Source organism: Ornithorhynchus anatinus, chromosome 2 (genome assembly GCF_004115215.2).
Source record: "Ornithorhynchus anatinus isolate Pmale09 chromosome 2, mOrnAna1.pri.v4, whole genome shotgun sequence".
NCBI classification, from domain to species: domain Eukaryota; kingdom Metazoa; phylum Chordata; class Mammalia; order Monotremata; family Ornithorhynchidae; genus Ornithorhynchus; species Ornithorhynchus anatinus.
This window is the reverse complement of record NC_041729.1, coordinates 134,570,707-134,595,196: the sequence shown is the minus strand read 5'-3', so window position 1 is coordinate 134,595,196 and position 24,490 is coordinate 134,570,707. Positions and strand designations below refer to the sequence as shown.

The window sequence follows — 24,490 nt, the reverse complement described above, 5'->3', positions numbered from 1 at the left end:
AGCCTCACGTGGGACAACCTGATTACCGAGTATCTACCCCAGTGCTTAGAACGGTGCTTGGCACATAGTAAGCGCTTAAATAGCATTATTATTATTATTCGAAGCCTTATTCAAGGCACATCTCCTCCCAGACTAAGCCCCGCTTTTCTGCATCTCCCACTCCCTTCTGCATCACCCTGACTTGCTCCCTTAGCTCTTTCCCCTTCTCCCCATCCCAAAGCCCTTATGTGTATATCTGTCATTTCATTTATTGATATTGCTGTCCATTTTTACTGATGCCTGTCTCCCTCCCTCTAGACTTTGAGCTCCTTGTGGGCAGGGAGCCTCTCTCTTTATTGCTGTATTGTCCTTTCCCAACCACTTAGTAATAACAATAATAATGTTGGTATTTGTTAAGCGCTTACTATGTGCCAAGCACTGCTCTAAGCGTTGGGGGGATACAAAGTGATCAGGTTGTCCCTCATGGGGCTCACAGTCTTCATCCCCATTTGACAGATGAGGGAACTGAGCCCCAGAGGAAGTGAAGTGACTTACCCAGAGTCACACAGCTGACAAGTGACCGAGCCGGGATTAGAACCTATGACCTCTGACTCCCAAGCCCGGGCTCTTTCCACTGAGCCACACTGCTTCTCCCGTACAACGTTCCCGTACAATGTCCCGTCCATCTCTAGAACAATGTTCTGCACACAGTAAGCACTCAATAAATACAACTGAATGAATGAATGAATACTGTGTTTCCACAAGAAGCATGTGAGTGAGAAAGATTCAGGGAAGAAATTGCAAGGAATCATGAATATACATACGGCTTCCCTCCTTCCAGTGCTTTAAAAGTGGACATGCTCCTGGATGGGAATTAAAAGGAGAGTTTGTTAGCATCAATATATAAACACTAGCACCCACATACCAAATAATCATCCATGCTTTTACTTTAAAGTGAAAAAGCCTGGCCTAGTGGAAAGAACAGTGGCCTGGGAGTCAGAGGAGCTGGGTCCTAATCCCAGCTCTGCCAAGTGTTTGCTGTGTGACCTTGGGCAAGTCATTTAACTTCTCTGGGCCTCAGTTTCCTCAACTGTAAAATGGGGATTCAATCCTGGTCTCCCTCCTACGTAGACTGTGAACCCCCTGAGGGACAGGGACTGTGTCCCACCTAAATAACTTGTATCTACTCCAGTGACGAAAACAGTATTTGACACATAGTAAGTGCTTAAGAAATACCATAAAAAAGTGAAGCAATTGAAGATTGGGACAAAAGAGAATACATCTATTTAATTAAACGCATGGCTACCCAGTGACCACCGCGAGTACTTGGAAAGTGATCTCCAACATTTTACATTCTTCTGTGGAAGACTCCAAAAGCCTGCTTCATTATATTTTCTAAAGTTATTTCTATAAGATTCCATCCTACTGAAAGACCCGCCGCTGGACCTCCTTGCTGTAAAAGTCCTAGAAGCAGCATGGCTTAGTGGCTACGACATGGACCTAGGAGTCAGAAGGACCGGGGTTCTGATCCCGGCTCCACCACGTATCTGCTATGTGATCTGGGATAAGTCACTTCTCTTCTCTGGGCCTCATTTACCTTGTCTGTAAAATGGGAATTTAGACTGTGAGCCCCACGTACAACACTGCTTGTGTCCAACCCGATTATCTCATATCCACCCAAGTGCTCAGTACAATGCCTGGCTCATAGTAAGCGCTTAACAAATTCCACTTTTTCCTTTTTTAAAAAAAAGAGCTTAGAGTCTACAGGGATATTTTGCCATTGTCTCGGCAACACCCTTAAAGAGTAAAGCTTTTTCATCTGGACAAGGCAGGGCAGGGGGAATTTAAAACAAATCTATCAGATGGTTATGCTAATGGATTCATTGGACTCCCCCTAGGTGTTATGTTCTCCATTAAGCACTTAGGAAAGTAGAAGAGAAACATGAGACCGGTTCTTTGCCCTAAAGGAATTAACAATCTGATGGAGGTGGTAGACATGCAAATACTTAGAGTCATCAGAATATAGAATTGGCTGTACAGTTAAATATCCATATGTACACAATTGCTGAGGAAGTGTATAAATTAATACTAAAATGCTTCTCTATTCAGCGCTGCTTTAGTCCATCGAGTCCACAGCTTTCTCCAGAGTCGATTCCACAGGATTAAATCTACTCACCCTCTTGTTTTCTCCCAGGCCCTTTCATGCAGTGATTCCCCAAACCCCGACACTGACCGGGGGGAGGAGGAAGCCAGAGTCACTCCACTGGGCCCCTCTCTGAGGAAAATGCCAAGCCAGAGAGCAGGATTGAGGAGGATGCAGAGGGGTCGAGTAGGTGAAGAGTACATGTCTAACACTGAGCTCCTTATCTTCCCTCCCAAACCCTGTCCTCTCCTTGACCTCCCTGTCACTGTGGACGGCGTGACTATCTTTCCCGTTTCACAGGCCCGCAACCTTGGTTTCGTCCTTGACTCGGCTCTCTCCTTCACCCCCCGCATCCAATCCATCACCAACGCCTGCCGGTCTCACCTTCACGGTATGGACAAGATCCGCCCTTTCCTCTCCATCCAAACAGCTATCGTGCTGGTACAAGCTCTCATAATATCCCGACTGGATTATTGTGTCGGCCTTCTCTCTGACCTCCCTTCCTCCTGTCTCTCCCCACTCCAGTCTATTCTTCATTCCGCTGCCCGGATCATCTTCCTACAGACACGCTCTGGGCACGTCACTCCCCTCCTCAAAAACCTCCAGGGGTTGCCTATCAACCTTCGCACGAAACAAAAACTCCTCACTCTTGGCTTCAGAGGTCTCCATCCCCTTGCCCCCTCCTACCTCACCTCCCTTCTCTCTTTCTACTGCCCACCCCGTACACTCCACTCTGCCGCTCACCTCCTCACTATCCCCCATTCATACCTATCCCGCCGGCAACCCCTGGCCCACGTCCTACCACTGCCCTGGAATACCCTCCCTCCTCACATCTGCCAAACTCTCTTCCCCTCTTCAAAGCCCTACTGAGAGCTCACCTCCTCCAAGTGGCCTTCCCAGACTGAGCCCCCCTTTCCCTCTCCTCCCCCGTCCCTCCCCCCACCCTCTGCTCTTCCTCTTTCCCCTCCCCCCAACACTATGCTCATTTGTACATATTATTTATTACCTTACTTTGTTAATGAGGTATATATCTCCTTGATTTTATTTATCTTGATGATGCTGTCTTGTTTTTGTTTTGTTCTGTTTTGGTTTGCTGTCTCCCCGGTTTAGACTGTGAGCCTGTCATTGGGCAGGGATTGTCTCTATCAGTTGCCGAATTGCACATACCAAGCGCTTAGTACAGTGCTCTGCACATAGTAAGCACTCAATAAATCCTATTGAATCAATGAAGACCCTCCACCATCTTGGAGGTGAGAGGTTGCAAGTCACGCGCCTGGGAGAGCAGGACACAGGGAAAGCCCATGCTGTGACTGGATGGACCCAGAGCCAGTCGGTCAATCGTAATTACTGAGTGCTTACTGTGTGCAGAGCACTGTACTAAGCAGTTGGGAGAGTCCACTACAGCAAAAAACAGACACGTTCTTGGCTTACAGCGACCTGCCAGGCTATAGGGGACTGGAGATGGTTCTAGGTGAGGTTGAGGAGACACGGGGTCCAGGGGGGTGAGACTCCGGCCCGTGTGTGCGTGTGTATGTGAGGACGCTAGAGACTCAGTGTCCGAAGGACTCGGAGTGGGTGAAACTGGAACTGGGGATTGGGGACACGGGGACAGAAGAGGAGGGAGTGGGAGGAAATGATGCCGAGAGCTTGGGAAAGGTGGTTTAAACTGGATTCTTTTTCACTGTTACCACATAAAGAAGCTATTGAACATTGTTGACAGAACAGATGGTGGTGTCTGCCTGCGGTAGGGGTTGGGAGAGAGGTTCTGGGGGTCGGGAGACACAAGGACTGGGGGGGCCGTGGGTGAAGAAGGGAGCCCTTTGTCCATGAACTTTCTGGGAGCAGCACAGAGGACTAAGTATCCCGAGGATCCCCTCGACTTCGAGGGGACACATAGCTGGGCTCCAAAGGCTGGTGGCATTCATTCAGTCATTTTTACGGAGCGCTTACTTTGTGCAGAACACTGTACTAAGTGCTTGGGAGAGTAAAGTCCTAAACTGGCACATTCCCTGCCCACGACGAGCTTATGGTCCAGAGGAAGAAATAGGGGTGCAAGGATTTGAGGAGGACTAAGCAGAATGTTCCCCAATCTGTGTTAGAAGAATGGGAGAGATGGAGGACTTGAGGAGGCTGTCTAGCTGACTAAGGTCTAGGCTCTTAAGTGACTTCGGGAACTATTTTATATGAGCTTACACTTTAATAAGAATGATACTTGTTAAGCACTTTCTGTGTGCCAGGTACTGTACTAAGCTCTGGGTTGGGTACAAACAATTCGGGTTGGACACAGTCCCTGTCATTCATTCATTCATTCAATAGTATTTATTGAGCACTTACTATGTGCAGAGCACTGTACTAAGCGCTTGGAATGTACAAATCGGCAACAGAGAGAGACAGTCCCTGCCCATTGCCGGGCTTACGTTCTAATCGGGGGAGACGGACGGACAAAAACAATTGCAATAAATAGAATCGAGGGCATGAACATCTCCTTAAAACAAGAGCAATAAACTGTCCCATGTAGGGCTCACAGTCTCAATCTCCACTTTACAGATGGGGTAACTGAAGCATAGAAAAGTGAAATGACTTGTCCAGGGTCACACAGCAGACAAGTGGCAGGGCCGGGATTAAAACCCATGACCTTCTGACTCCCAGGCCTGTTCTCTATCCACTGTGCCACGCTGCTTCTAGTCCCTGGTCGGAGAGAACGTAGCTTGCTCTATATTTGAATCAAGATCGCTGAAACCAATAACTGAATGTCCCAAGGTAGAAAAATCCACCTACCTGTTGTTTAGTCGGCTATCCATGGCCTCCACCTTATTGGCTTTACCGGAATCATTTCTGTCTGAAATCCTTTATAAAGAAATACAAAAACACTGATCCACATTTAGGCTATAAGGTTATTTTCAGAGGCTCATTGAAACCCATAACCGGCCTCCAGTGAAAAGGATGAAACATTTTAATCAGTTCCTTTAAAAACTCAGCACGTTAATCACTGCCTGAGAACAATCCCTCTACCTCCCCAAGCCTTTGTCAGGTCAGTTCTCAAGATGTTAACATGTCCCTCCTGAAAACTGCATTTTTTTTAGACTAATCACAACCCTTGGTCTTCATTCCACAAAGATATCTAGGAAGGGAGGGGGTCATGGAAGAGATAGAAGGGCTTGTCTCGATGGATTCAGTGATTGCCTGCACACAGCAAGTGTTCTCTAAATACCACTGATCGATTGATTTAAATTCTCTGTGCCTCAGTTTCCTCCCCTGTGAACTGGGGAGGAAATACACGGGCTCTTTCCCTCCCTCAAACTGTGAGGCCCCTGTTGGACAGGGGCTGTGCCTGATGTGACTACCTCATATCTACCGCAGCCCTTAGCACACAGTAAGCAGTTAATAGACGTCACCATCATTCTTTCTGCAGGAAAACCTTACCTATCTAAGGTGTCATCAGATCTGTACCGACTTATCGCCACTCTCTGTTCATCTCTTTCATTTCCGGTCCTAAATCGAAGAAGCCAGAAGATAAATTAACAAAGAAAACTGGCTGTTGAAGCAGACCAAAATTTGACATTTTAAGCAAGCGAGACAGAAGCTAGACACACCTGTTGGGTTGAATGAGTGGAAGGAAAAAACCCGTAGAAGATGCCCAAACTAACCTAACAGTTGATTGGAATTAAACAGATTATAACCCACTCAGTCATCCTTCCTAATTGAGGAGATCTGGCATGGATCACGTCGAACCATGGTGACATGCAAATTAGGCTATGCAAATAAGGTAACAGAACATGAAAATCTGGCAATATTCATATTTCCTTGAGCTAATTTTGTTAATTATCATGTAAATAGAAGCTTCTCTTCCTCTTATAATCGGATCTCTCCAGCTGGTAGAAATTTTAGCAGTGCACAATTCAATGTCAGGAACATAACAGCTGCTTCAGTTGCTAGATTGTGACAGTTTAAAGCCTAGGTAAGAGAAGCCGCCGGTTTAGGGGGAAAAAAAAAAGCTCCCTTTTCAAAAATGAAATGTGCTTGGGGAAGCCACTTGTGGCCACCGAAACAAGTGGTTTTGGAGAAAGAGTTGCCTTCAAACATCAAAAATGCCTAGAGAGGTTGGAGTTTATAGAACAGACACTTCTAACAAAAGTAAAATGTAAGCTCACTGTGGGCAGGGAATGTGTCTACCAACTCTATTGTATTGTACTCTCCCAAGCGCTTAGTACGGTGCTCTGCACACAGTAAGCACTCAATAAATACCACCGATTGATTGATTTACATACAATAGAAAACAAGGGAATGAATGGTTTACAGAGTTTGGGTTCATTTTTGACATCAAATGGATAATGTGAAAAAGATCGGGTTCCCTTCCACTGCTTCTCTCCCCACTCTTAACCTGAGGCTGAGGGAAGGAGGTGTTATCACTGTTTCAAGTTACACAGCTCGGCGGTTAAGTCTTCCAGGTAGATGGAGAGGGGTAAATAGTCATTTATTTATTTATTTATATTTATATCTGTCTCCCCCTCTGGACTGTGAGTTCCCTGTGGGCGGGGAATGCGCCCACCAACTCTGTTGGTGAAGCAGCGAGAAGCAGCGTGGCTCAGTGGAAAGAGCCCGGGCTTTGGAGTCAGAGGTCATGGGTTCGAATCCCGGCTCGGCCACTTGTCGGCTGTGTGACTGTGGGCAAATCACTTAACTTCTCTGTTGCCTCAGTTCCCTCATCTGTAAAATGGGGATTAAGACTGTGAGCCCCACGTGGGACAACCTGATTCCCCTGTGCCTACCCCAGCGCTTAGAACAGTGTTCTGCGCACAGTAAGCGCTTAACAAATACCAACATTATTATTATTAACTCTGTTCTGTTGTTGTATCGTACTTTCACGAGTGCTTAGAACAGTGCTCTGCACAGGGTAAGAGCTCAGTAAATACAACTGATTGATTAAATAGTCCATTCCTTCTCTTCTTTTGAAGCTCCACAAGCTCCAAATCAATCAGTGGTCTCTACTGAACACTTACTGAGTGCAGAGCACTGTACTAAGTGCTTGGGAGAGTGCAATAGAACAGAGTTGGTAGACACATTCCCCGCCTCTTCACTTGTTCTGATGTCTGTCTCTCCCATTCTAGACTGTGAGCCTGGTGTGGGCAGGGATTGTCTCTCTTTATTCCTGAATTCTCAATCATTTAGTACAGTGCTCTGCACACAGTAAGCACTCAATAAATAAGATTGAATTTATTGCTATTGTTCTTGTCTGTCCGTCTCCCCCGATTAGACTGTAAGCCCATCAAAGGGCAGGGACTGTATCCGTTACCGATTTGTACATTCCAAGCGCTTAGTACAGTGCTCTGCACTTAGTAAGCGCTCAATAAATACTACTGAATGAATGAATGAATAAATGACCTTGCAATCTAGGACTCTCCTACAGTGAAAAGGACACCGTCCTGAACTTCGTCTGTTTTATTTCACACCGACAGTTCTGCTGCCCACCCCGGAATCTTTTGTTTCCAAGAAGGCCAGTACATAGTCCCACAGTCCAGAAGCAATCCCTCAGAGGAACACACCTGTCTAAGGCATCATATGAGCCATGATGGTGAAGCACAACTCTACCGGCGTTTTCATCTCTGCAAGTGAAAAGAAAGTCATATATTAGAGATACTACCTGATAAATGCAGAACCAAGAGAGAAGTCATTCATTCATTCATTCAATAGTATTTATTGAGCGCTTACTGTGTGCAGAGCAGTGTACTAAGCGCTTGGAATGAACAAGTCGGCAACAGATAGAGACGGTCCCTGCCGTTTGACGGGCTTACGGTCTAGCGCATGATCTCGTGGAAAGAACATGGGCCTGGAATTCAGAGGGCCTGGGTTCTAATCCTGACTCTCCCACTTGCCTGTTTTATGACTTTGGGAAGGACACTTAATTTCTTTGTGCCTCAGTGTTCTCATCTATGAAATGGGGATTCAATACCTGTTCTCCCTCTGCCTTAGACTGTGAACCCCATGTGGGATGGGGACTGTGTCTAACCTGATGATCTTGTATCTACCCTGACACTTAGTACGATGCTTAGCATATGCTAAGTGATTAACAAATATTATTATTATTATTATTATCATCATTTGGTAGGAGCAAAGAGCGCATAATTCTACGTCACAGGTTTATAGGCTTCACTCTGAGCAAAAGAAGACAAGCAGTACTTGTTTTAGCCAGTCACAAGTTGAAAGATAAAGATGGTAGGAAAATAACTTCTCGGAACTATTCTGACATACTGTGCTAGTTCTGTTTGTTACAATAACAGAATGAGCCAAATGTTCACCATTGGGTGGGAATATCCATTTGCGATGTCCCTCAAACAGCTACCCTTATCAGAAAGGTGATGCGACAATATCTTCTTCCACTCACTTCTGCTGAATTTTGAATACGGATCAAATCATGATTATTTTTGTCCATTCACCTCTTCCTCCAACAGAAACTCCTTAGCAGCGGCTTTAAAGCACTCAATCAGCTCGTTCCCCCTAAGCACACCTTAGCTTGCTGCTCTCCTACTACAAGGCCAATTCCACACCCTTCTCTCCTCCAACGCCAACCTACGCACTGTATCTCCATCTCAACTATCTTGCCACAGAACTCTTGCCATGTCCTCCCTCTGATCTGGAACTTCTTTCCCTTTCTTTGCTCGACAGAGCACCACTCTCCCTATCGTCAAGGCCTTATTAAAATCGCACTTCCTTCGAGAGACCTTGCCAGACTGAACCCTCATTTCTCCATCTCCCTCTCCCTGCGTGACTGAGTGGAAAGAGCCCGGGCTTGGGAGTCAGAGGTTAGGGATTCTAATCCCGGCTCTGTCACTTATCAGCTGCGTGACTTTGGGGAAGTCACTAAACTTCTCTGTGCTCTGTTACCTCATCTGTAAAATGGAGATTAAGACTGTGAGCCCCACCTTGGACAACCTGATTACCTAGTATCTCCTCCAGACCTTAGAACAGTGCTTGGAACATAGTAAGCGCTTAACAAATACCATCATCATCATTATTATTATTACTATTATCTATGCACTTGGATCTGTACCCTTTAAGCACTTGATACTCACCCCACTCTCAGCCCTTCAGCACATAAGTGCATATCCATCATTTATTATAAAGTCTGTCTCCTCCTTTAGGTAATAAACTCTTGAAAGGCAGAGAACATGTCCACCAAACCTGTTGTATTGTCTTCTCCCAAACACTTAGTACTGAACTCTGCACACAGTAACCATTCAATAAATACCACTGATAGATTGATCGATTGAATATATAGAGAAGGCAGAATGATATAGTGGAAAGAGCATCAGTTTGGGAGTTAGGAGACCTGGTTCTCATCTCAGCTCTGCCAGGGATCTGTTGAGTGAGCTTGGGAAAGTCACTTAATATCTCTGTGCCTTCATTTCCTCATCTGGAAGGAAGACATTATGGAGCAGTTGTGAAGATAAAGTGAGAGCACTGATGTGAAAGTGCTTCAGAATCATAAAAGTGCTATTACAAATAGTGATAACATTCATTTCTAGACTGTGAACCCACTGTTGGATAGGAATTGTCTCTAGGTGTTGCCCAAATTGTACTTTCCAAGCGCTTAGTACAGTGCTCTGCACACAGAAAGCGCTCAAAAAATACGATTGAATGAATGATTGAATGAATTCACTTGATAAAATCCTGGCAGTCTAAACTTGAATTGCTCTTCCCAGAAAAGTGGATTTAGGAAAACAAGCACTACTTGATTATTATTATTCTGATTATTCTCATCATCAGTTATATTTATCGAGCATTTACTCTGTGCCGATCAGTGTACGAAGCGCTCGAGAGAGTACAATACAACAGAATTGGTAGTCGCGTTCCCTGCCCATAATGAGATTTACAGTCTGGAGGAGACTATTTCTGAGGAGAAATACTTGACTTGGGGCATTGGACAATTCATCGTTCATACACACTAAATCTATTTGGTTAGGCATTAGGAAATTTTGTCATCTTCATGTTTCTTATTATTATGATATTAGTTAAGCACTTATTATGTGTCAAGCACTGTTCTAAGCACTGGAGCAGATACAAGTTAGTCAAGTTGGGCTCAATCCCTGTCCCACGTGGGGTTCACAGTCTAAGAAAGAGGGAGAGCAAGTGTTGAGTCCCTGTTTCACAGTTGAGGACACTGAAGCTCAGAGAACAATAATAATAATAATAATGGTATTTGTTAAGCACTTCTTATGTGCCAAGAACTAAGTGCACTAAGGGTAATCAGGTTGTCCCTCTTGAGGCTCACAGACTAAATCCCCATTTTACGGATCAGGTTACTGAGGCACAGAGAAGATAAGCTACTTGCCCAAGGTCACACAGCATGCGAGTGGAGGAGCTAGGACTAGAACCCAGGTCCTCTGACGCCCAGGCCTGAATTCTTTCCACTAGGCCATGCTATTTCCTTGGCCTAATTATCTAACCACAGGTAATTAACCAGAGATCGTGAGGTATTGTACTAAGCAAAGTAGTGATGTTTCAAAAATACAGGTAAGTTGTGTGACCCCCTAGCCTCCCGTTACCAGTGGAGTGTCCCATCCTTCTCCTACCATTAGAGAGAGGAATCTTTGCAGGTACATAGTTGTGTCAACACACGCCCCAAGCCAAACAAGCACAAGCACTATCCTGCTGGAGCAACTATCCCGGACATTCCCTCCTCCAAACCTTAGCTTGGAGGAGGCCGGTCGGACACCATTCTCCTAGGGAGCCACTGGGGACACCGGGACGGAGGTCGTGCTGGGCTATCGTTGGAAGATTCTGTGGCGAGTCCAGCTTTCCAGGGCCTCTCTCTGCTCAGTGCCCCAGATGGAGAGTACTCTCCCAAGCACTTAGTACAGTGCTCTGCTCACAGTAAGCACTCAGTAAATACAAGCGACTGACTGACTCCGTGGCCAGCAGTGACGTCGGCAGCCAAAGGACTTCTGGCATGGAGCAAGTCAAGCAATAGGCTGTTCTAGGTGAACGTCCTCTGTGTGTGTGAGAGAGAGCGAAAAAGAGAGAAAGAAACTATCTCTCTCCGCTGACTGAGTCTCTCCTTTGGGTTGTGGTCTCTGCCTCTCCCACCTTATCGTAGTTGACTGCCCTGCCCCCGCAGAAGCCCTGCCACTATTAATAATAATGTTGGTATTTGTTAAGCGCTTACTATGTGCAGAGCACTGTTCTAAGCGCCGGGGTAGACACAGGGGAATGAGGTTGTCCCACGTGAGCCTCACAATCTTCATCCCCATTTTACAGATGAGGGAACGGAGGCACAGAGAAGTGAAGTGACTTGCCCACAGTCACACAGCTGACATGGGGCAGAGTCGGGATACGAACCCATGACCTCTGACTCCCAAGCCCGGGCTCTTTCCACTGAGCCACGCTGCTTCTCTACTGCCCCTGCAAAACGTGGTGACTAGAAAAGTCCTTCTCATTTCCCTTTGTTGGTAGCAGGAACACAAGCAACGGGAAGCAGCAACGAGCAACGGGAAGTTCTCCCCACCCCACCTCCCTGCAACCCAAAGCTGGCTAAGTGGAGGACTTGGCATCCCCATCCCCAGAGGCTTCGTGGAGCTCTAATAATGTTGGTATTTGTTAAGCGCTTACTATGTGCCGAGCACTGTTCTAAGCGCTGGGGTAGACGCAGGGGAATCAGGTTGTCCCACGTGGGGCTCACAGTCTCAATCCCCATTTTACAGATGAGGTAACTGAGGCACAGAGAAGTGAAGTGACTTGCCCACAGTCACACAGCTGACCAGTGGCCGAGCCGGGATTCGAACCCATGACCGATGACTCCAAAGCCCGGGCTCTTTCCACTGAGCCACGCTGCTTCTCTAATAGGGGCATAGGGGGGTGAGGGAATTCTGTCCTCCCCCGGCACGTCCAAAGGGGGTTACAGAGAGGCTCCGTGGCTCCTGTCCTTGCCCGGGCACTGCCCTCTTGCATTGCTGGGGTGAGGGAAAGTGGGGAGGAGAGGTGGAAGAGTGAGAAAGGACAGAAAGTGGAATGGTAAATGGGTAAACTAACCTTTGCCACAATCTCTTCATTGTTTGCTTTCTTTCCCTTTTCCCCTCTACATCTGTCTCCTTCTATCTTCCACTCTTTTCTCCCACCTCCTTCTCACTTTCCCTTGCCTTTTCCTTTCCCTCTCTTTCTCTTCCTTTCCCTCTTCCTCCTCCTCTCCCTCTTCCTTTCCCTCTTCCACTTCCTTTCTTCTCTCTGTTCACTTTTCCCTCCCCTGCGACTGACAACAGCTCTCGCTCTGAAGAGTTGTTGCTGTAAAGGAGTTGTGCAGTGCAGTAACATCGTATTGCAGTGACATTCACACTGCAGCGGGGCGGGGGGGGGGGAACGCGTAAACCGTGTTGGTTGGTTTTTGCACTCCAGCTGCTCAAGGGTCTCATTTTCTTTGACTCCTCCGCACAAAACCATTGCCCCACTATGAACTAGGCAAACCGGCCCGTGCGTCTAGAGAAGCAGCTTGGCCTAGTGGATAGAGCACGATCCTGGGAGTCAGAGGGGCCTGGGTGACCTGGACAAGTGACTTCACTTCCCGGTGCCTCATTTCTCTCATCTGTAAAATGCAGATTAAAGACTGTGAGTCTCATGTGGAACGGGGACCTTGTCCAACCTGAATACCTTGTATCTTCCTCAGTGCTTGACATACGGTAAGTGCTTAACAAGTATCTTTATTATTATTGTGTTACTTAGGTTACTTAGATCATCACAAAGTTCAAAGTGGAACAGTGCAGTGCTGTCAAATGTTGAAAAGTGAATCTGTTATAAAGTGTATTTTTCATCACACTTTTTTTTTTCCAAAATTCCCTGAATTCAGTCTTCTAAAATAGGTGTTGCTGTCACTAATGCAAAGTAGTCAAGTCTTGCGGTAGTCACCTTTCTAATGAAAAAAACTTGGAAACACAGACAATTTTTCGGCAGGGATAGAGATGGAGTGAGCGGGATGGATTCAGGATAATACCCAAAAGCTATCTGACCTGGGAGACCACATTTTCGCCTACTTTGGCTCCAATGGTGTGACATTATTTTTAAAGGAGATATAGTTGGATGGAAGGAGATATAGTTGGATGGTGGTGAGAAAGAAAGGAGGAGAACATGAAATAACAGTGAATAATAATAGCATGGCAAGGCCCCCTCACACTGTCAACTTTTAAAGTTTACAGAATCAGGAAAAACAACCCAGCAGCTAATTCCCAACAGAATCACTGGCCTGACAAAAGTTCATCAATCCGGACAAAATCAACATCTATTTTAGAAATCAACATCTTCGGTCATCTTACTTTTCCTCCCCTGATCTTTTCTTTATCCAGCTGTTATCCTGCAAGAAAGTTCTTCTCTTGTTAATGTCGTGGAAACCCTGCGGCTTTAGTGTGACTCCATGAGTGGGATTCTTCGTATCTATTGAGAGAAATGAAAATGAGATGAAACAATCCTTAAAAGATGAAATTGTTTTTCCTTAAAAAACCGACCGTTACGTTGGGTTTCAAAATTCCAAAATAAGACACCCTTGCAAGGAAGAACAAATCCCTCTATCCTTGGCCATGGATAGAGAATGACCTGGGAGTAAGAAAACTGGATTCTAATCCCACTTCTAGCACTAGTCTACACGTGACCTTGGGCAAGTCACTTCATTTCTCTGTGCGTCAGATACTTCATCTGTAACATGGGGGCCAATCCATCAATTAATTGTATTTACTGAGCATTTATTATGTGTGTGGAACTCAGACTGTGAGCCCGTTGTTGGGCAGGGATTGTCTCTATCTCTTGCCGAATTGTACATTCCAAGCGCTTAGTACAGTGCTCTGCACACAGTAAGGGCTCGATAAATACGATTGAATGAATGAATAGAAAGTGCTTGGGAGAGTACAGTATAACGGAGATATTTCCTGCCCACAACCAGCTTACAGTCAAGAGGGGGAGACCGACCTTAATTAAAATAAATCAATTATGGGTATGTAAATTAGTGCTGTGGGCTGGAAGTGGGGATGAATAAAGGGAGCAAGTCAGGAGGATACAGAAGGAAGTGGGAGAAGAGGAAAGGAGAGCTTAGTTAGGAAGGCCTCTGGGAGGAGGTGTACCTTTAGTAAGGCTTGAAGGGGGAAGTGTAACTGTCTGTCGGATATGAAGAGGGAGGGCATATTTCATGCCAGAGGCAGGACGTGGGGAAGAGGTCAGCGGCGAGACAGGTGAGATCGAGGCACAGTGACCGAAGCACTGAGCCCCATGTGGGACGGGGACTGTGTCCAACCTGATTAGCTTGTATCTACCTCATTACTCAGTACAGTGCCTGGGGTATAGTTAGTGCTTAATAAATACCATTTAAAAAAAAAAAACCCCCTGTGCCACAAAGATAGCCAGACAAAGATCAAAGGCAAGTCCTGGACGGACCCAAATCCAAGTGGCGGAGAGGCCAACTGAAACTAAATCTTCAGCCCGTTCATTCAATTCACTCAACTGTATTTACTGAGCACTTAGTGTGTGCAGAGCACTGTTCTAGGTGCTTGGGAGAGTACAATATAACAATAAACAGTCACAATTCCCTGCCCATAATGAGCTTAAGGTCTAGAGGGGGAGACAGACATTCATATAAATGAATAAATTATAGATATAGTAGTAGTAATCCACAGGGCTTGGCTTTACCACCGGGCATATCATATCTTGGGCTTGAGGGGGGAGGAAACTCGCAAGGATATTTAATGCGCCCACCTGCTTACATTCACAGAAAAAATTGCTTAATTGCTAAATTTACAGCTAAATTGCTCCTGGGCAATCTCCTAAAATTCACCACAACTTTTTCCGATGCCAAATGGTGAAGAAATACCTTTTGGGGGTCAGTTGATGTTTCCTGTTCACCACAATTCGTGAGGGTGTTCTTTCAGAATTACAGACAGGATTCAATTAATTTAAAGGAAAGAGGCAAAAGTTGCCCTACCTCTCACTGTCCAGGAGTTCAGTGACACAAAGCAATTTCAGTAGTGCACCGTTGTTATCCGTTAAGGAAAGGGAATATGACAAAAATCTCTCAAGGTAGCAGCATTGTTAATCTTTTTTCAGATCTGTTTTTGCAATACTCAGCGTGGCCTACTGGAAAGAGCTCGGGATTGGGAGTCAGAGGACGTGGGTTCTAATCCCGGCTCCGCCACTTGTCTGCCGGGTGACCTTGGGCAAGTCACTTCACTTCTCTGTACCCCAGTTACCTTATCTGTAAAATGGGGATTAAGACTGCGAGCCCCACGGGGGACAACCCGATTACCTCGTATCTACCCCAGTGCTTAGAACAGTGCTTGGCATGTAGTAAGCACTTAACAAATACCATCATTATTCTTATTATTATTAGTACTCATATTGTTTGGATCTAGTGAACATCCACAAAGAAAATGTAGACAACAGAGATGGAATCGTCTGCATCGAAAACACGCATGCTTGACGGCACGGGTGAGCTACATGACCGGTTCTGTGCCTGGCACGGGTGAGCTACATGACCGGTTCTGTGCCTGGCACAGGTGAGCTACATTATCATCTCTGGGCCTGGCCCAGGTGAGCTACATTATTATTTCTGGCCCTCAACTGTATATATTTTCTCTGCCCTATTTATTTTGCTAATGAGATGTACAGCACCTTGATTCTATTTATTTGCTATTGTTTTAATGAGATGTTCATCCCCTCAATTCTATTTATTGCTATTGTTCTTGTCTGTCCGTCTCCCCCGATTAGACCGTAAGCCCGTCAGTGGGCAGGGACTGTCTCTATCTGTTGCCGATTTGTCCATTCCAAGCGCTTAGTACAGTGCTCTGCACATAGTAAGCGCTCGATAAATACTATTGAATGAATGAATTACATTGCTAGTTCTGTGCCTGGCACAAGTAAGCTACATTACCATTTCCAGAAGGGGATGTTCTTCTCAGGGCAAAAGCTGACATGTTGTCGGTTGCTTCCCAGTTTTAGATCTGAAAGTAAATGAAAAACATGAGTTGAAGAGTTTTAACATAAGGATAGTTTAAAGACCCCACCCCCCCAAAATTCCACATCGACCACAGTTTGATCAAATTGGAACTATGTAGTAATATGGAAGAAAATAAATGAGCATTTCCTTTCTTCTGACTTCTTGGCCAAGGCTCCTAAAATGCAGAGAAAATTTATAACGATCTGGAATCTGCAGTCTCGTTCAACAGCCTTCTTAAGAAAACTCTGACTCTACCATTTTATTCGCATTGTGCTTGTCCTTTTCTTCAATTTAATTGCAGAAATCATTTTTCAGCTTGTCACCCAGTGCTTATTTGAGCATTTTATTTGCCATTAGAGAAGCAACATGGTGTAGTGGAGAGAGATCGGGCCTTGGGTGTCAGAAGGTCATGGGTTAGAATGCCGGCTCCGCCACTTGTCTGCTGTGTGACCTTGGGAAAGTCAATTCATTTCCCTGTGCCTCATTTACCTAATCTGTAAAATGAGGATTGAGACTGTGAGCCCCACATGGATCAGGGACTGTGTCCAACACAATTTGCTTAATACAGTGTTTAATATAGTGCCTGCCACATGATAAGTGCTTAACAAGTACCATTTTCCATATTCTGAATATGCTTACACCTTTTGCTAAGCTTCAAAAACCTTTACTAAGGAGGTCAGTATTCTAAATTTCAGCCTTTTTCTTAATTATAGACAGCAAGTAGACTTATAGAAAAGAAAAGCAGGGTGGCTTAGTGGATAGAGTACGGGCCTGAGACTCAGAAGGTCATGGGTTCTAATCCCGGCTCCTCTGCATGTCTACTGTGTCAGTTTGGACAAGTCACTTCTCTGGGCCTCAGTTACCTCATCTATAAAATGGGGATTATGACTGTGTGCCCTATGTAGGACAGGGACTGTGTCCAACCTGACTAATTTACATCTACCTTAGCGCTTAAAACAGTGCTTGGCACATAGTAAGCACTTAACAAGTACCATAATTATTATTATTAAATAACAGACTGCCACAACAGAAAAAAGTAACTCTAAAAATAAGAGCTTCACAAGACTCTAAATCAAAATAGAATGATGGAGTAAAATCTTTTAGGTTTGATGATGATGCTAATGATAATGATGATGGAATTTATTAAGGACTTATGTGCCAAGCACTGTATTAAGCATCAAGATAGACACAAAATAATCAGGTAGGACACAGACTACAGTCTTTAGAATGTAAACCTGTCTCCAGACTGTAAGTTTGGTGTGGGCAGGGAACGTATCTACCAACTCCGTTATATAGTATTCCCCCAAGTACTTTGTACAGTGCTCTGAACATAGTAAGTGCTCAAGAAATGTAACTGATCGATTGGTCAGTCCCACATGGGGCTCAGGCAAGAAGGTCCTTCATCTCCGCCAAACTAACTCTCTTCCCCATTTCAAAGCCCTACTGAGAGCTCACCTCCTCCAAGAGGCCTTCCCACACTGAGCTTCCCCTTTTCCCTCTGCTCCCTCCCCCTTCCCCCTTTCACCTCCCCTCTGCTAAGCCCCCTTTCCCTCTGCTCCTCCCCTTCTCCCTTCCCCTCCCCTCAGCACTGTGCTCATTTGTATATACGTATATACAAATGATATATTTTTATTACCCAATTTATTTTGTTAATCAGGTGTCCATCCCCTTGATTCTATTTATCGCGATTATGCTGTCTTGTTTTTGTCCATCTGTCTCCCCCGATTAGACTGTAAACCTGTCACTGGGCAGGGATTGTCTCTGTCTATTGCCGAATTGTATATTCCAGGTGCTTAGTACAGTGTTGTGCACATAATAAGCGCTCAATAAATACAAATGAATGAATGAATGAATGAATGAATGAAGGTCATTAGTGATGATGGAGACAGTGGTCATATTGAAGCAAAGAGGGCGGAAACTGGATTCTAGAGGTCCAAAAAGGAGTCAGAGGAAAGGAAGTAGAGGCCGCAGATGAATGTAATCCATCTGAGCAGTCTGGACAAGAATGGGAGCAGGGAGATTGGCAATAGTGGTGTGGATGGCATTAGTAATGGTGGTGGAGGTAGTGAAGGGGATGTCCTTAGTAGGTTTTTGGGCGGCTATTTTCATTTTAGGATGGGTGAAACCTGGACACAACTGAAGGCAGAGGGAAAGGAGCCATCAGAGAATGAGCAGTTGAAGATGGTGGTTCAGGAGGGAAGAAGAATGGGCTCCTGTGTTTTTTATGATGAAAAGAGATGGAGTCAGAGACTCGGGTGAAGAGGCCTAGTTTAGAAACCAGTCTCTTTAGAGATGGCAAGAAGCTCTTAGAACTGCACCTGGCATATAGTAAGCACTTAAAAATACCATTTTAAGAACAGATAAAAGAGTAAGGAAGCAACGTGGCTTAGTGGAAAGAGCACGGGCTTGGGAGTCAGAGATCATGGGTTCAAATCCCAGCTCTGCCACTTGTCAGCTGTGTGACTTTGGGCAAGTCACTTTACTTCTCTGGGCCTCAGTTACCTCATCTGTAAAAGGGGGACTACGATTGTAAGCCCCACGTGGGACAACCTGATAACCTTGTATCTACCCCTGCATTTAGAAGAGTGCTTGGCACATAGTAAGTCCTTAACAAATGCCATCATCATCATCATCGTTATTATTATTATGTGGAGGTGAGGATGGAGTCAGGAGGTGAGGGAAAAACTTTTGGGAACTCATGCCTGATGGTTTCAATTTTTTTAATGAAATGATTGGCAAGGTCATGAAAGAAGATGCGGGGAGGGGGCTAGTGGTGGATTCAGGATTGGGGACTTAAAGTTGTGAAATAATTAATAATAATAATAATAATAATGATGATGATGGTATTTGTTAAGCGCTTACTAGTTGCAAAGTACTGTTCTAAATGCTGGGGGGATACAAGGTGATCAGGTTGTCCCCCGTGGGGCTCGCAATCTTCATCCCCATTTTACAGATGAGGGAACTGAGGCACAGAGAAGTCAAGTGACTCGCCCAAAGTCACACAGCTGGCAAGTGGAGGACACGGGATTAGAACCCATGATCTCCGACTCCCAGGTCCGTGTTCTTTCCACTGAGCCACGCTGCCTGGGGCATGTAGCCTGCAAGGATTTGAAGCAGCCCAAGTGGGCCGAGTGCCTGAATTTCGACCATCGGCACTCCCTGAAACCAGCGCGGAGGTGGAGCAAGTGGACACTGTGGAGGAGGAGATCCAAGGCTGAGGACTGTTGGAACTGATAATAACAATAATAATAGTATTTATTAAGCACTTACTATGTGTCAAGCACTGTCTTAAGTACTGGGGTAGATACAAGCTATTCAGTTTGCACACAGTCCCTGTCCCATTTGGGGCTCAGTCTTAATCCCCATTTTACAAGTAAGGCAACTGAAGCATAGAGAAATGAAGTGACTTGCCCAAGGTCACATAGCAGACATGTGATAGAGCCAGGATCAGAACTCAAGTCCTTCTCAGTCCCAGGCCCGTGCTCTAGGCCATGGGTTGAGGAGGGAGTTGAATTTGATGGAGCAGGTGGTTTTGGTGGTGTGGAATTGGATATATGAATAATCATAATAGTGTTGGTATTCGTTAAGCGCTTATTATGTGCCCAGCACTGTTCTAAGCACTGGGGTAGATACAGAGTAATCAGGTTGTCCCACGTGGGGCTCACAGTCTTCATCCCCATTTTACAGATGAGGTAACTGAGGCACAGAGAAGTGAAGTGACTTGCCCAAAGTCACACAGCTGATAAGCGGCGGAGCCGGAATTAGAACCCACGACCCCTGACTCCCAAGCCCGGGCTCTTTCCATCAAGCCACGGACATCAAGAGAGGGGCGGTTGGGTGGAGATTCCAAATGGATCATGCTAATAATTTTATCGTTAATTATGTCACCCTGGAGCCTGAAGAGCTGCTACATGATATATACATAACTAGCCAATTTGATCATCCTGGAGAGGCTATCATTTAATGCAAATTTATGTAGACTGTAAGCTCGGTTACCTCCCGTCTGACCTCACGCACGTATCCTGCCTCTGGCCTGGAACTCCCTCCCTCCTCAAATCTGACAGATAATTTTGAAAAAAAGATAAATGTTGGTATTTGTCAAGTGCTTACTATGTGCAGAGCACTGTTCTAAGCGCTGGGGTAGATACAGGGGAATGAGGTTGTCCCACGTGAGGCTCACAGTCTTCATCTCCATTTTACAGATGAGGGAACTGAGGGACAGAGAAGTGAAGTGACTCGCCCACAGTCACACAGCTGACAAGGGGCAGAGCCGGGATTCGAACCCATGACCTCTGACTCCCAAGCCCGGGCTCTTTCCACTGAGCCACGCTGCTTCTCTAATTGCTCTCCCCACCTTCAAAACCTTATGGAAGGCACATGTCCTCCAAGAAACCATCCTTGACTAAGCGACCCCCACCTTCTCCCACTCCCCTTTGCATCGCCTGACTTGCTCTCTTCGTTCATCCCCCCTCCGAGCCCCGCAGAACTTACGTACTTATTTTTCATTTATTTCTTTATATTAATGTCTATCTCCCCTGCCTAAACTGTAAAGTCATTTTAGGTAGGGAACGTGTCTGTTTATTGTTGTACTGTACTCTCCCAAGCGCTTAGTACAGTGCTCTGCACACAGTAAGTGCTCAATAAATACAATTGATTGAATGAGTGAATAATCAGGTCAGACACGGAGCCTGTCCCACAGGGGGCTCACAGAGTAGGTGGGAGGACAGAATGTAATCCCCATTTTACCGATGAGGAAACTGAGGCACAGAGGAGCTAAATGACTCGCCTAAGGTCACACAGCAGGCAAGTGGTGGAGCCGGGATTAGAACTCGGGACTTTTAACTCCCAGACCAGTGTGCTTTCCAGTAGGCCATGCTGTTTTTAGTTTAGCGTGAGTTCCTACCAATCCTAATTCAAAGAAAATTAGATTTGCTTTCATTTTATAAGTGACTGTGGGCAAGTCACTTCACTTCTCTGGGCCTCAGTTCCCTCATCTTTCAAATGGGGATTAAGACTGTGAGCCTCACGCGGGACAACCTGATGACCCTGTATCTACCCCAGCGCTTAGAACAGTGCTCTGCACGTAGTAAGCGCTTAACAAATACCAACATTATTTTATAACAATAATAATGGCATTTGTTAAATTCTTACTAAATGCCAAGCGCTCTACCGAACCCTGGGGTAGGTAAAATCTAAGCACATCATCATGGGAATGGTAAAGGTCAAACTGGTGCTTAAAAAGGGAAAATAGTGTAGGAAGATATCAACACTCCTTCCACAATCAATCCCTGAAAATGTGTCAGCCTTCACAAAGGCAATAAAACAGCCAAAATAGATCATTTCAAAAGGGTGGATGCTTGTTTGACTTTCTCGGTGCGAAAGAGTAAGAGAAAATAGCTTATACTGAATGAAAATGATTCCTATTCCAAATCCAAATGAAAACGAGATAGGGCCAAAGAATATTCGGGCACCGTGCTATTTAACTTTTTGAAATAAAGGAATTGGTTGGAAATAAGGAAATGGACATTCTGTAGAGAAAGGAGAAAGCCCTTTCCTTGGCTTATGTAGCGACTGGAGAAGTAGAGGTATTTTCTCGTATTTTATTCAGCAAATACTTAGGCGTCAGAGTAACTCTAACTCCATCCAGATTTCTGGGTCGGGGATTCGAAGGTCAAGGGGTGTTAGCCACCCTCCATCCCCTCCCATCTAAATCCTTAGTTTCGTTGGTGAGCAGGGGCCTCTGAGGAGATCATGAACTTCTAAGGCACAATCCACGTCGGAGTATGGCACTGCTATTGATAACACAGAGAATAGTACGGCTAGTACGCTGGTCGGATGGAAAGAGTAAAGGCTTGGGAGTCAAAAGACCTGGCTCTGCCATTTGCCTGCTGTGTGACCTTGGGCCAATCACTTAACTTCTCTGTGCCTCGGTTTCCTCATCTGCCATTTTTTTGTGTGTGGTATTCGTTCATTCATTCGATCGTATTCATTGAGCTCTTACTGTGTGCCGAGCACCGTACTCAGCTTTCGGGACAGTAGGATACGACAATAGACGGACACATTCCCTGCCCGCAGCGATATTACAGTCTAGAGAGAGACGTCAAAACAAATAAATAAATGACAGATACGCACATAAGTGGTGTGGGGCTGGGAGGGGAGAAGGACAAAGGGAGCAAGTCAGGGTAACGCAGAGGGGAGTGGGAGAAGAGGAAAGATGGGGGCTTTGTCTGGGAAGGCCTCTTGGAGGAGGTGGGCCTTCAGGAAGGCTTTGAAGGAGGGGAGAGTCGGATTTGAGGAGGGAGGGCGCTCCGGGTCAGAGGCAGGATGTGGGCCAGGGGTCGGCGGCGAGACAGGTGAGACCGAGGCACAGTGAGAAAGTTAGCACTGGAGGAACGAAGAGTGCGGGCTGCGTTGTAGAAGGAGAGTAGCAGGTGAGGTGGGGGGGGCAAGATGGTGGACTGCTTTGAAGCCAATGATGAGGTGTTTTTGTTTGATACAGAGGTGGATGGGCAACTGCGGGAGTTTTTTGAGGACTGGGAAGACATGTTTTGTAGAGAAATGATCCGGGCAGCGGAGGGAAGTATGGACTGAAGTGGGTAGAGACAGGAGGCCGGGAGGTCAGCGAGGAGGCTGATGCAGAAATCCAGGCAGGATAGGAGGAGCGATTGGATTAACGTGATAGCGGTTTGGATGGAGAGGAAAGGGCGGATTCTACTTATGTTGTGAAGGTGGGACTGACAGGATTTAGTGACGGATTGAATATGTGGGTCGAATGAGAGAGGAGTGAAAGATAATGCCAAGGTTTGTGAGACAGGAAGTATGGGGGTGCCATCTACAGTGATGGGAAATTTGACTACGTGCCAGGCGCTATACTAAGCGCTGGGTTTGATATGAGATGATTGGATTGGACACAGCCCCGTCCCACATGGGGTTCACACTCTCTTAATCCCCATTTGACAGATGAGGTAACTGAGACATCAAGAAGCGGAGAACTCGAAGGTGAACCCGCTGAGGGACAAGGACTGCATCCAAACTGGTTGCCTCGTGTCTACTCCAGCGCCGGGTACGGTGCTAGACTCATAGTAAGAACTTAGCAGATACAATTATTATTTTTGTTAGCTGCGGCCAGAGACCACAGGACAGTCTTTTGCAAAAGCCAGAAGAAAGAACTGTTGTTTTCCCGTTTTTCAGCCACACCCACTGAGCTGAGAGTTTAGTGCCCGTGGTTTGTGGAACAGAGAGGAAAGAGCTACATCTACTGTCAGTTCTTTAACACACACCGCCGATGTATCGAGCCTCGTCAGAATAATAATAATAAATGAGCACTTCGGGTAGATGCGGGATATTCAGGACGGAGGGAATCTATATCCCACATGGGGCTCGCAGTCTGAATAGGAGGGAGAACAGATATTTCATTAGATCCTAAGCCCCTTTTAGGGCAGGGATCATGTCAGCTAACTCAGCTGTAGTCGCCGAAGTTCTCAGTACAGTGCTCTCTGCCCGTGGCGGGCACTCAGTAAATACCACTGAATGATTAATCCCCATTTTGCAGATGAAGAAACGGAGGCATGGAGAAAAGAAGCGACTTGCCCGTGGCCGTTCAGCAGGCAAGTGATGAAGTCGGATTGAGCACCCAGGTCCTCTGATTCCCAGGCCTGGGCTCTTGAGAGCCGAGCTCCACGTTCATGGGTTCGAATCCCGGCTCTGCTACTCGTCAGCTGCGTGACTGTGGGCAAGTCGCTTCACTTCTCTGAGCCTCAGTTCCCTCATCTGTAAAACGGGGATTAACTGTGAGCCTCACGTGGGACAACCTGATGACCCTGTATCTACCCCAGCGCTTAGAACAGTGCTCTGCACATAGGAAGCGCTTAACAAATCCCAACATTATCATCATTATTATTAACCGTGATTGTGAGCCCCTTGTGGAATGGGGCCCACGACTGAATAACGTACCTTATATTGACCCCAAAAAGAAAGCATTCAAAAATGTAATAAGAATAATAATAATCATTCATTCATTCAGTGGTATTTACTGATCACTTACTGTGTGCAGAGCACTGTACTAGGTGCTTGGAAAGTACACTTTGGTAACAGATAGGGACAATCCTTACCCAACATGGGCTCACAGTCTAGAAGGGAGAGACAGACAACAAAACGGAACGAGTAGACAGGCATAATAACATCAATATAAATAAATAGAATTTGAATAAAATAAGTAGAATAATAAATATGCGCACATATACACGTGTTGTGGGGCGGGGAGGGGGGTAGAGCAGAGGGAGGGAGTCGGGGTGATGGGGAGGGGAGGAGGAACAGAGGAAAATGGGGCTCAGTCTGGGAACTAAGCCCTTGCTTCCCCTGGCTCAAAACCCCGTGCCCTGAGAAAAATAATAATAATAATGTTGGTA

The 24,490-nt window shown here is 45.8% G+C and overlaps 1 protein-coding gene across 9 annotated transcripts in view; it reads right to left on the bottom strand.

Annotated features, from left to right (window-relative positions):
- Positions 1 to 24,490, bottom strand: part of SCEL (sciellin) — a 155,802-nt gene that overhangs the window by 121,323 nt on the left and 9,989 nt on the right. For all 9 annotated transcript variants that reach the window (XM_029048213.2, XM_029048235.2, XM_029048257.2 and 6 more), the window contains exons 2-7: positions 16,017 to 16,086; positions 13,420 to 13,537; positions 7,666 to 7,725; positions 5,546 to 5,614; positions 4,901 to 4,969; positions 804 to 842 (exon numbers count right to left, since the gene is read on the bottom strand). In XM_029048213.2, the coding sequence (XP_028904046.1) occupies positions 804 to 842; positions 4,901 to 4,969; positions 5,546 to 5,614; positions 7,666 to 7,725; positions 13,420 to 13,537; positions 16,017 to 16,059 (398 nt within the window). In that variant the 5' untranslated portion in view covers positions 16,060 to 16,086. The remainder of the gene's footprint in view (positions 1 to 803; positions 843 to 4,900; positions 4,970 to 5,545; positions 5,615 to 7,665; positions 7,726 to 13,419; positions 13,538 to 16,016; positions 16,087 to 24,490) is intronic.